This window comes from Micropterus dolomieu, linkage group LG07 (assembly GCF_021292245.1).
Source record: "Micropterus dolomieu isolate WLL.071019.BEF.003 ecotype Adirondacks linkage group LG07, ASM2129224v1, whole genome shotgun sequence".
Taxonomy (NCBI): Eukaryota; Metazoa; Chordata; class Actinopteri; order Centrarchiformes; family Centrarchidae; genus Micropterus; species Micropterus dolomieu.
In genome coordinates, this window is record NC_060156.1 from 11,836,578 (window position 1) to 11,848,767 (window position 12,190).

Consider the following 12,190-nt stretch of genomic DNA (forward strand, 5'->3'; position numbering starts at 1 on the left):
CCTCCAGAGAAAAGTTACGTGTGCGCTAACTGGCTTTGGCAGACACATCAAAGCTAAGGATAGCAGAGAGAAAGTTGCAGCAGACAGCCTTGCCTGACCCTTGCCTGTCTGGATGAGGTATTCTGGCTGCTGGAACAGAGAGTGGGAGGTTTATGATGGAGAGGCCGCTAACAGCAGCCCCATTTTGTAGCATACGGCCCGCAAAAATGGGCCGCCTGCAGTTAATGCAATATTTACACCCCTGAATGAAATATTGAGTGTTGCTCTCAGTAGCATTAGCATTAGTGGGAGAATGAGGCTCAGGGAGAATGTAGCTCTTCTAATGAGATGAAAGTTAGAGTCATGATAGTGTAGGCAGCTGGAAGCATTTGAGGACTTGCTCACATGTCTGTATCCTTTTTAAAGGTTGTAAAGGCAGATTTTGGTTGTCTGTTTTCTTTTGTTAAAAAGGGATGCTTTCAAATGTGATGTTATTAGATCTCATTTGCTAAGTGACTTTGATATCTAGTGTTTGACGACGGGGCCGCAGGCTGAGACTCTAAACATTATTCAGAGGCTTTTGGATACACACCCCTCCTCTTCCTTCCTCCCTTCGTTCTCAATTCTTTGTCATGCTCCATCTCCCTCGTTGCCCCCCAGATGAACTGTCTGAACTGCAGAGCATCTCTCTGTCTCTCCCTCTTTTTTAGCTCTCTAGTACAAATAATCTTTACTGGCAGGACTAAAAAACTACAGTACATGTGGTACAAGTTGTACCATAAGAAATATTAATGCACCATGCACATCAGGTGACTTCCTATAAAATCAAAGAATCCAATCAACAGCAGTTCATGAATAACTGATTATAAGACTTATTTCACTCTTTTTCTGAGGTTATGGTGACTTGTGATGTATTTAGCAGCTAATGTTATTGATTTTTCATCTTCATACCTCTTGTTTTCTGACAGGGCAATGGTGATATTTGTTGGAATTTGTGGTTAAAATCATGAGGTTTTATGCAGAAGTCAGGACTGTTTTTGTCTCAGGCAGCAAATTTCAGGTCAGCTGAGTCAGTGAACTCTTTTAAGTCCCTTCTTAAAACAGACTTTTATAGGAGAGCCTTTCCCGATCTTATTTGACTTTATTTTATCCCTTTTATTTTATTCTATTTTACTAATTTTATATTTATCTTAAACGTGTATTTTAGTCTTTTCTTTTCTTTATCTTGTATTGTTTTTGTATTATTGTTTTTTGGGTATTATTGTCTTTACACTTGTTAAAGCACTTTGTAACTTGTTTTTGAAAAGTGCTCTACAAATAAAGATCATTATTATTATTATTATTATTTCATGATTTGTGTGTATTATGAGGAGTTGGTATCATTTATGCAAATCACAGATTGACTGCATAAATCACTGTGTGTCGCTCTGTACACCTAAACGCCACTAAACACAATAAGTGAGATGAGGTTTGTTTTTGCAGGTGTGTATGGAGACACAGCGGTTTGAGAGGCTAATGGAGTATTTCAAGAATGAGGATAACAACATTGACTTCATGGTATGTGTACACACACACACACACACACACACACAGACTCCTAATGACTTATTGATCGCACTGCAATCCCTAGAAAATCCTACATCACCAGGCACACCCACAGCTGGTAAAGCTGTTTGAGCTGAAGAAGCTCTGAGTGAATGCTGTTTCTCTCTCATTGCTGTCAAAGGTTTAGAGGCAGAGTAGGCCTAACTGCAACCTCCAAGTTAGACAGGTGCACATGGAGCTGCAAAGGTCCAGATGTGATGAAATAACAACATGAATCATAGTTCTCAGCTGGTTAGAAATATAGATGTCTAGAATATTATTAACACTGCTGCACATGTGTCCTCATATGTTTGTCCAAACTCAAAAATAACTCAAGAAAGGGACCAATTTTGCTTCCATTTTGAAGATAGGCACTCTTTTGATGGTCTTGGCCTCCTCTCGGAGTCGACCGCATTTGTACATGGTCTTGTCTTGGTCTGGGACATTGAAGACTTGGGATTTTATGTCAAGACCATAACTCTGGGAATATCAATAAATTGCTTTTGCGTTGTCTGATTTATTTGTTAATATCCTAACTTTCATTGGATGTAAAACTTATTGCATCATATGCAACCAATAACCCTAATTAAAAATGTGTTGTTTCTGTAACAACCGTCCACCCTCCCCGCGATGGTCATCATGGAAAAGGAGTGTTGAATAAAGATGCTTACGTTGATTACAGCTCTTAGTGTTTGTATAGGCGGTTTTCGACCAAAAGTACCTGGGACTTTTAAGTCCCCAGATCTTTTTTAAAGGAACTAAAAAGTTCCTTCAGCCCACTGTTGTGTGCGTTTCCACCATGGTCTAAAGACCTGCGAAGATTAGGCAAATTAACCAGCTGACGTAGGCTGTACACAGCGCACAGGCATCATTATTTGTAACCACTATCCATGAGCAACATTTATAAATGAACATCAGATTTGACTTGAATATAATGAAAAACTATAGGCTTAGCTTGAACATTAAAGCAGCTTTTTTGTGGGGGAGTATAATGAGGAGACACGCGATAAAGTTCGTTACACATTTAATACCAAAGTGGATAGAGCCATAAAGTTCTTAAAATAACTCCAGTACAGAGAAAGCAGCACAAAAATAAAATTGCGACAGTTTGGAAGGTTATTACAACATTTCCAGCCAACAAGAGCTGCAGATCAGCTGGCAGCTCATGTCTGTGTCCGCCTGCGTCGGAGGAACGGGATGTTTAACGAGCCTGCTGTAATCAGCTGGCCCGCTTGTTTTGGAGAGGAGGAGACCGAGTTCGTCTCCTTATAGAAACTTCCTGACTGATGAAAACTTAAAACAACAACTTCTGACCCAGTATTAAGCGTAACTCCATCAGCTGCTCGCTGTAAACACACTGCTGAACGCTGGCTGCTGTTTCCCAGCTATAAATTCAATGCCGACATACGATCTCAGGCGGACATCCGCGAGACATGTGTGGATAACAAACTGGATAAAACCACCAAGTTCTTAAAATAACTCCAACACAGATAAAACAGCCGTCATTCTCCAGTTAAAGCCAGTAGCCTCTACTCGCCCATTCAGAAATTCACTGCAAGGTAAGCCCCGCCCCCCAAAGTACCCGGTACTTGTAATAAATCCTAATGAATCCTAATAAACATAAAATTACTGATGAATTTATTCATACAATGCATAGCATGAGTCTATTTCCGGTAATAACCAGACCCAGTAGAATTACATCTCATTGTGCCACCCTAATTGACAATATTTTTACTAAATAAAAGTGAATGGTTTATTAATTATTTATATCAGTGACCACCTGCCAGTTTTTACAGTTTATGATTGCAAATATAGGATTAATAAGTCCGACAAGCAAACCGAATTTAGAAGAATGAGGTCAGAGAAATCTATTAACAAACTGAAAAAAGATCTGCTGGCACAGGGATATATCAGGAAAAAGACATTAATAAGGCATATGACATATTCTTAGAACTTTTTAAATATTTATATGACAAAAATTGTCCAATAAAAGAATATAGCAGAAAATTAAGATATACAAATTGCCCATGGATCACAAAGGGAATATAGAACGCATGTAAAAAGAAAAATACACTGTATAGGGAATTCATAAGACGGGGAACCATAGAGACAGAAAACAAATATAAAAAATATAAAAATAAGTTAACTCAAATTATAAGGGCCTGCAAGAAGGAGTATTATAAGAACAAAATAAATAAGATAAACAATATTAAAGGAATATGGGATATAATGAATAGTATTATAAGAAATAGTCCTAGACAGATAGGTTATCCTAAGTATTTTATTGATAAGGATAAGGAAAATTACAATATGAATGATGTGGCTAACAGTTTTAATCAGTTCTTTGTAAATGTGGGACCTGACCTAGCTGGAAAAATCCCTGATCCTGGGACATCTGAAGATCACTGTAATAAATTAATAGAGAGAAATCAAAGCTCTATGTTTCTCAAGCCAGTGGATGAGAAAGAAATATTGGAAATTGTGAGCAAATGCAAGAACAAAAAGTCTACCGATTACAATGACATTGACTTGACCATAGTGAGAAAAGTAATTGAGGGGATCTCAAAACCATTAACATATATATTTAATTTATCATTTCAAACAGGTTCATTTCCAAACAAAATGAAAATAGCCAAAGTCATACCTTTGTATAAAAATTGGAGCAAACACCACTTCACAAACTACAGACTTGTCTCCTTACTTCCACAATTCTCCAAAATTATTGAAAAAGTCTTTAACAACAGATTAGATACATTCTTGGATAAACATCAATTACTCACTGACCGTCAATATGGATTCAGATTAAACAGATCTACATCGATGGCAATAATAGAAGCAATTGAGGAAATCACAAATGCCATAGATCAAAAAAATTATGTAATGGGGGTATTTGTTGATCTCAAAAAAGCTTTTGATACAATTAACCATGACATACTCATAAATAAACTGGAAAGGTATGGTATCAGGGGGTTAGTATTAGAATGGGTGAGGAGTTATCTTAGTAAGAGACAACAGTTTGTGAAGTTGGGAAGCTCCAGGTCAGTAAGTTTGGACATTGCTTGTGGTGTCGCCCAGAGGTCAGTGGTGGGACCAAAACTGTTTATTTTGTATATTAATGACATATGTTCAGTCTCTAAGTTGTTGAAGATGGTGTTATTTGCAGATGATACAAATATATTCTGTTCAGGTGAAAACCTACAGCAAATAGTGAAGGATGTCACTAAAGAAATGAACAAATTAAAAATATGGTTTGTTAGAAATAAATTATCATTAAATTTAAATAAAACTTAAATAATGTAATTTGGGAAATGCAATATGAATATTCAGGTGAACATAAAAATAGATGGGGTTATAATTGATAGAGTTCATGAAAATAAATTTCTTGGGGTGATTATAGATGACAGAATCAGTTGGAAATCACACATTAATCATGTACAATCCAAACTATCAAGATCAATTGCAGTATTAAACAAAGTAAAGCAGGTTCTGGAGCAAGAATCACTCTACATGTTGTACTGTTCACTAGTTTTACCATAATTTATATACTGTGCTGAGATTTGGGGACACAACTACAAAAGTTCATTACATTCACTATCTGTTCTCCAAAAAAGAGCAATAAGAATTATTCACAATGCTGGGTATAGGGATCACACTGACTCATTATTCTTACAGTCAAACTTATTAAAATTCACAGATCTTGTGAAGTATCAATCAGCCCAAATACTGTTTAAAGCCAAAAATAATCTATTGCTGAGAAATATTCAAATATTATTCAGGGAGAGAAGAAGTTTATAATTTAAGGGGGACACACAACTTCAAAACAAACACCGAGGATACGAACAACCAGGAAAAGTCTTTGTATTTCAAGCTCTGGAGTAAAGCTATGGAACAGTCTTAATGAGGAACTAAAGCAATGTCCAAACATAAATCAGTTTAAAATCAGGTATAAAGATATGGTTTTCAATGGTTACAGGGATGAAGAAGGGGGTGAATAATGTCCGAGTGTTTTTGGGGCTAGTAATTATCTTCAGGTTCATTGTGTTATTATTACTTCATTTTTTTCTGAGCTGCTGAAATTTATAATTTATTCTTTCCTATTGTTTATTTATTTATTTATTTTTTCCCTGATTAAATAATTGATGTACATTTTGAATTGCTTTGGGGTATAACAAAGTAGATGTGTAAATATCTAATATAAGTCTTGGTCTTGTCTCGGTCTCGATAAACTCTGGTCTTGATCTTGTTATGACCTGGCTCAAAAGGCCACAACAAATGTTTATTTAACGAAAATAAGCCAAATCAATAGTTACTTCAAATTAACATAATTAAAGTATGAGGTATGTAGTCTGTGGTTTCAGTATAGTCTGTGCAGGATGATGGGTGCATGAATGTATGTGTGAAGGTGTTGTAATATGCAAAAACAAGATAAATACCACATAGCAATAGCCCAACCAAAGAAACCCAAACTAAAGGGGAAACCAGGGAGGTCTGACCTGGCCTCAACAGCAGCTACCTGCAGAATGAGAGAGCAAGGTTACAAATAGCCTACCCTTAAGACACAGGGCCCAGGTGCTTTCAGTTAACACAATCAGCTCTTGAGCTACAAGAGAGAGGGGGGGGAGAGAGAGTGAGAGAGAGACCACACCCACTCATGACCCCACAGGGCATCACAATCTAGACTTGGTCTCAGTTTGGGCGGTCTTGACTACAACACTTATGTAAGGCATTATTTTTTTTAACTACTATAAAAAAACTACAGATGTGTGGATGCAGTACATCAAACTGGTGTGGCACTAAGCAAGAAACCCTTGCCAACTCTGTCATTTCCATCCTTTGCAGATAAGAATAAAAGACCCTGTAAAGAAAGGGCCAACTTTGACATGATTTTATCCTGTGTGTGTGGGGGGGGCAAATACGTGTGAGTGAAAACCAACAGAAGCTGTGTTTGATTAGGCCTTCAATACGAAAAATATCCGCTCACGGTCATTCGGCAGGCCGTCATGTGACAGCAGCACTAAAGTAAACAGAATTTGTCAAAGCTGCCATGTTGCTCCCAGACAACAGAGCTTCTTACTGGAAGTTCATTTAGCCAGTGTCAGGCTGAGGAGCAGTGTGTGACACCGTGAGGAGATCCGTCTTGATCTGTTTGTGTCTGTGTGGTGTAGCTGAACTGGCTGATTTTGTTAATTTGTTTATTCTTTCCCGGATCCTTTTAATCTGCCAGATAAGCTACTCTGCCAGCCAAGAAAGCACAACAATGAGGATTGATACACACAATTTCAGTGGAAGCCATATTAAAAGGAAATAGATGTGACAATGAGCTTGAAACCACCAAAACCAAGCGCCTGCTGTTACCGGCTGTTGTACAAAAATCTCTAGCCTGTTGTAAAAGTGTCTGTTAACAGATTTTTATCTTGCTTTGTTTGTTTGTATATCATGGAGTATATTATATGCAGTGTTTAAAAACATTAATGAAGTCTACTTTTAATGTGTTGCATCCTCATTCACTTACTGTATTTTTTTCTGGTTTTATTCCCCAGGTGGCCTGTATGCAGTTCATCAACATAGTTGTGCACTCGGTGGAGGACATGAACTTCAGGGTTCATCTACAGTTCGACTTCACCAAGCTGTGTCTGGATGACTACTTAGACGTGAGTTGAGACATAATGCTGCAGGAAAAATGCCCAGACTGAACACCGCCGCTCTTAATATTCACCTCAGTCCAGAGCATTTGTTGAAATTACAGCACCCCCGAGACAGCAACCACAGAAAAGCAGTCAATGTCTTTTCCATTCAGAAAAAGTGAATTGAAGAAATAAATACCTTGACCTTCTCACTCCCTAACTGCCTCGCTCCTATCATCACGATGTCTCTTTTTGTCGGCATGTTTTCCAGAAACTTAAGCATACGGAGAGCGATAAGCTGCAGGTTCAGATCCAGGCCTACTTGGATAATGTGTTTGACGTGGGAGCCCTTCTGGAGGATGCGGAGACCAAAAATGCTGCCCTGGAGCGAGTAGAGGAGCTGGAGGAGAACATGTCGCATGTGAGAGACCTTGATTGTTGATTATACTCTAAAAAATCCTCACAACGGACTCCTTAGTCTCGTTTGTCTTCTCTCACATAAGGCTATGTATTGTGCCCTCTTAACATGGGATTTATTATGATGTCATGCTTTCCTAAAAATATATATGTTAAATCCTTCACATCAGTGTCCTGCTAAATATCTTTGTTGGCATATATATATATATATATATATATCAGTATATATATCAGTATAGAGTTGGATGTTGTCATGGCAATGCGTTAAAGTCACTGTGTGACCTTTTCCTCCTGGCTATTGTTTTTATAGATGACAGAGAAGCTGCAGGACATGGAGAACGAGGCCATGTCAAAGATCGTGGAGCTGGAGAAGCAGCTGATGCAAAGGAACAAGGACCTTGAATCCATCAGGGTCAGATTTACTAACACCCACACATTCTGCATTACATAAACTGCACATTTATTTTTCATTCATATATTTGTACCAATGGCATTAAGTGTAATATTATAAGTGTTTCATGGAAGAACAACGGATATTCACATCACCACAGTACATATTTACAACAGTACCACAGAAGTCAGTGAGTGTACTTTTTGTAATAGGAAATTACTAAGTAATTATTTACTTTAAATTAGTACTTCATATAGTTTTTTTCTGCTGCCAAACTTTGGAAAGCTCTTTATTATCTCCATGGTTCCTCTTACATTTTTATAAATCATCCCTCCCACACAGGAAGTCTACAAAGACACGAGCGCGCAGGTACACTCACTGCGGCAGATGTTGAAGGAGAAGGACGAGGCCATCCAGCGACAGAGCAACCTGGAGAAGAAAATCCATGAACTGGAGAAACAAGGCACCATCAAGATTCACAAGAGGGGAGACGGAGACATCTCCATCCTGCCCTCGCCACCCTTCGGTGTGGAGGGCTTGCCGGGTTCCTTGATGGGAGGAAACGGTACAACTTTTAGTCCAAACCATATGGGAGTTGGAACGGGCAGCCTCGCTCCACCACCACCTCCCCCACCCCCTCCACTGCCGGTGAACGGCACATGTAGGTTTAATATTAGTCCAGTTTATTAGCTTATAAGTTGTAAATCATGAAATGCAGAAAGAGGACAGAAGACAGGGAGATGATATAAACACATTGTCTGATGGTTGTTTACCGTACCATCTCTCCTCTCTCACAGTGTCAAACGGCCCATCATTGGCCATTCCTGCAGCAGCAGCTCCCCCTCCTCCACCGCCTCCCCCTCCACCGCCGCCTCCTCCCCCAGGGCCAGCCTCAGCACCAATGCCACCTCCGCCTCCTCCTGCAGCCCCACCACTGCCCGGCTGTGGGACGCCCACTGTCATCATGAACTCTGGGTTAGCAGGTAAGGTCATCTGATCGAACAAATACACACACCGAAGCATGTTTGGGTTTATGAGTGATGTAATATGTGATGAAATAATGATCCTATAATGACGTCTATATTGTGGTACTTTTTATACACATATTAGGACGTTACAGTATTACTTTCCACAATAAACACGTCATTAAGAGCTGCAGTATTGGTACCACAGATAATCATACTGCCAGTAGCTCCTGCTGCAGCTTTGCTTGTTTTTTCAGAGCTATAAGAAAATCCTGCTGCACTCCAGCTACTTTCCTCCGATGCCAACATTTAATGTTAATGCCACCTTAACACCAACTGCAACAACTTCACAGTAAAAGTCTTCCAGTTGCTGGGAATGTGATGAAAGCATTGGCTCGAGCAAGAGGCGCTGCTGAAGGGCTTTTACTGTGAAGCAGCTGCATGAGTGTGATGTACAGTGTTGAGTTAGCCACTGATTGGCTATGGCTTGTTGCTGAGATAGTCTAGTCTGTATTTGTGTGTTTTTCAAAGGTGTACCAGAACAGTATTGCTAAATGATAATTGGACTGATGGAATATTATAATGTAATGTTAAAGTTTTAAAATATTTTAGATTTGAACAACAGCAACTACAGTTTATATCTTGCCTAATGCTGTAAATTATATATATCTTTAAAGACAGTTTGAACTGTGGTTTTCCATCAGGGTTGAGTCGACCTACCAAACTCACATGATTAGGATTGATAAGTAACAAGACCAGACCCTCATGCGATAGCCTTTTCTGTACCTGAAGGTGTACAGTGCACTGTATGTATGATGCGGGTGTAATTTCCTGGGTATGTATGCATGTTTGAGCTAAACTTTTAAAGGGGTAGGTGAAGAAACTGCTTACTTGAGAAGCTTAAAAATACAGCCAATCAATTTAGAGTGGAAGGTTTTATCTTAAAAGCATAGACCCTTTACCGTGCCGAGTGTTTGAGATGTACATGTGTAAGCTTTCTCACTAACTCAGTTTCTTCATGATTTGTCTTTGAATTGTTTCTTTTTCTGCCAACCAGAGGGACCCATCAAACTTTTCTGTAGGTTTTGCTTGCCGTGTTTGGTGTTTTGTCCCCCCTTACTGTTCCCTTTATCACAAGTTTTGAAAATGGTATTTTCACTTTCTGAATCCCAGTAGAAAACACAGAAAAAAGTCCCATTTTTGTAATTTACATAATTTCCCCTTTCATTTCTTTTTGCCACTTTTAACAAACATGAGCCCTGCAACATATAAAACCACATATTCCAAAAACATGTAAATTCTTTCTCTCATTCTCCTGTTTTTCCTCTTGCAGTGAGACTTTCTCTGAAGCACTGAAGATTTTAAACAATAAAGAAAATACCAAATTTCAAAATTCTGCATGGTTTACCCTTACACCTTCTTGTAGCTTTGTTATTGTGTGTGTGTGTGTGTGTGTTTGTACGAATTGAGTATCACCACATCTCAAAGTGTCGGTTGCATGCTGAGACACAGTGACTTGCTGTGGCTGGCAGATGACAGAAAGTGATATGCATTATGCAGAGCTGGAATGCTGTTTACCTTTCCTGCCTTATCTTTCTGCCCCTGCTGACACCTTGTCTGTGCGGCAAAGCAGGGCGCCACCTCCATGCTCAGCCTCACTGAATCAGCCCAGGTGGCCACAAATAGCCATAATCTGTGTGTGTCACCGGGCCAAGCAGGAAATCCTCCCCCTGTGCCCCATTTACTGTACAGGTATACCCTTTGGCCTTATTCTCGTCAGAGGCTAACAGGATTCACTCGGCTAAAGAAGGACCAAGTGTCGTATGTTGTGTACTTTAAAGGAAGGAAACATTCTGACAAAATAAGTTTTAAAAAGTGATCAATTTGAAGAAGGATTGTGCGTTTCTAGAGATAATACAGCCATATCCATGTGTGTCACCAATCCCAGATACCTGTCTACCCTTTCACCTGCACGGGTGCGAATGTATGTGTGTGCACTCTGATAGTATACAGGTACGCTGTGCTAACTCTTCTGTGTTCCGTGTAGCCGTTAAGATCAAGAAACCCATCAAGACAAAGTTCCGCATGCCTGTCTTCAACTGGGTAGCCCTGAAACCAAACCAGATCAACGGGACTGTCTTCAATGAGATTGATGATGAGCGGATACTTGAGGTGAGAGTCTTCTCGCTGTTAGCAAGTGTTACGTCCATTTCTGGCCTGATTTTTACGAAAACGTAACATTAACTGATTTTCTGTTGTCCCATCTCTTTAAGGACCTGAATGTGGACGAGTTCGAGGAGATGTTCAAGACGAAAGCCCAGGGCCCGGCAATCGACCTCACCATGAGCAGGCAGGTCAGCCACAAGGGGCCCAACAAGGTGACGCTACTGGACTCCAACAGAGCGAAGAACCTGGCCATCACACTGAGGAAAGTGGGCAAGACTCCTGAGGAGATCTGCAAGGCCATTCAGATGTAAGACCCCAATACTTCTGGTGTTCTTGCGTGCTTTCTCTGCATGTAGTACTTTTCCTGAATGAGACATTGTTTTGAGTGTACTGCATGCTGACATTTGATGAACACCAGACAAGTGTTTCATTAAAAATTCAGTTTCGAATTAATGCTTATATCTGCAATTTACAAGTGAATGTATGATTGTTTTTATTTTATGTCTGTTCGCTCCTGTGTCTTTCAGATTTGACCTACGAACTCTGCCGGTTGACTTTGTGGAGTGTCTGATGCGCTTCCAGCCCACAGAGAATGAGATTAAAACCATGCGTCAGTTTGAGAAGGAGCGCAAGCCACTGGAGAGCCTGACGGATGAGGACCGCTTCATGATGCAGTTCAGTAAAATCGAGCGACTCATGCAGAAGATGACCATCATGGCCTTCATCGGCAACTTCTATGAAAGCGTGCAGATGCTCACGCCGGTGAGAACTGGGATCTCTTTTGTGTGGGATGCAATATTATATTGTTATATATATATATTGAGACTGAAACTGTGTATATGTGATGTTGCTACCATAGAAAGGGACAATGTTGCACTGAATTTGACATATTCTCTGTCGTCCTCACCGTTTCCCCACAGCAACTTCATGCAGTCATCGCAGCATCTGTGTCCATCAAGTCATCACAGAAGCTTAAGAAAATTCTAGAGGTAAGTAAATCATTTGCCTGCACTGAACATAATGTTAAATTAATGCATGGCTTCCTTTTTCACACTCTTATTTGT

At 39.7% G+C, this 12,190-nt stretch overlaps 1 protein-coding gene across 9 annotated transcripts in view; it reads left to right on the top strand.

Annotated features, from left to right (window-relative positions):
* The window catches only part of fmnl2a (formin-like 2a), a 60,217-nt gene that overhangs the window by 40,207 nt on the left and 7,820 nt on the right, over positions 1-12,190 (top strand). For 6 of the 9 annotated variants that reach the window (XM_046055097.1, XM_046055101.1, XM_046055099.1 and 3 more), the window contains exons 10-20: positions 1,462-1,536; positions 7,104-7,214; positions 7,459-7,608; positions 7,915-8,016; positions 8,338-8,656; positions 8,793-8,978; positions 10,018-10,038; positions 11,008-11,132; positions 11,234-11,433; positions 11,654-11,888; positions 12,047-12,115. In XM_046055097.1, the coding sequence (XP_045911053.1) occupies positions 1,462-1,536; positions 7,104-7,214; positions 7,459-7,608; positions 7,915-8,016; positions 8,338-8,656; positions 8,793-8,978; positions 10,018-10,038; positions 11,008-11,132; positions 11,234-11,433; positions 11,654-11,888; positions 12,047-12,115 (1,593 nt within the window). The remainder of the gene's footprint in view (positions 1-1,461; positions 1,537-7,103; positions 7,215-7,458; positions 7,609-7,914; positions 8,017-8,337; positions 8,657-8,792; positions 8,979-10,017; positions 10,039-11,007; positions 11,133-11,233; positions 11,434-11,653; positions 11,889-12,046; positions 12,116-12,190) is intronic. The other 3 variants (XM_046055098.1, XM_046055105.1, XM_046055106.1) reach the window with 1 other exon arrangement.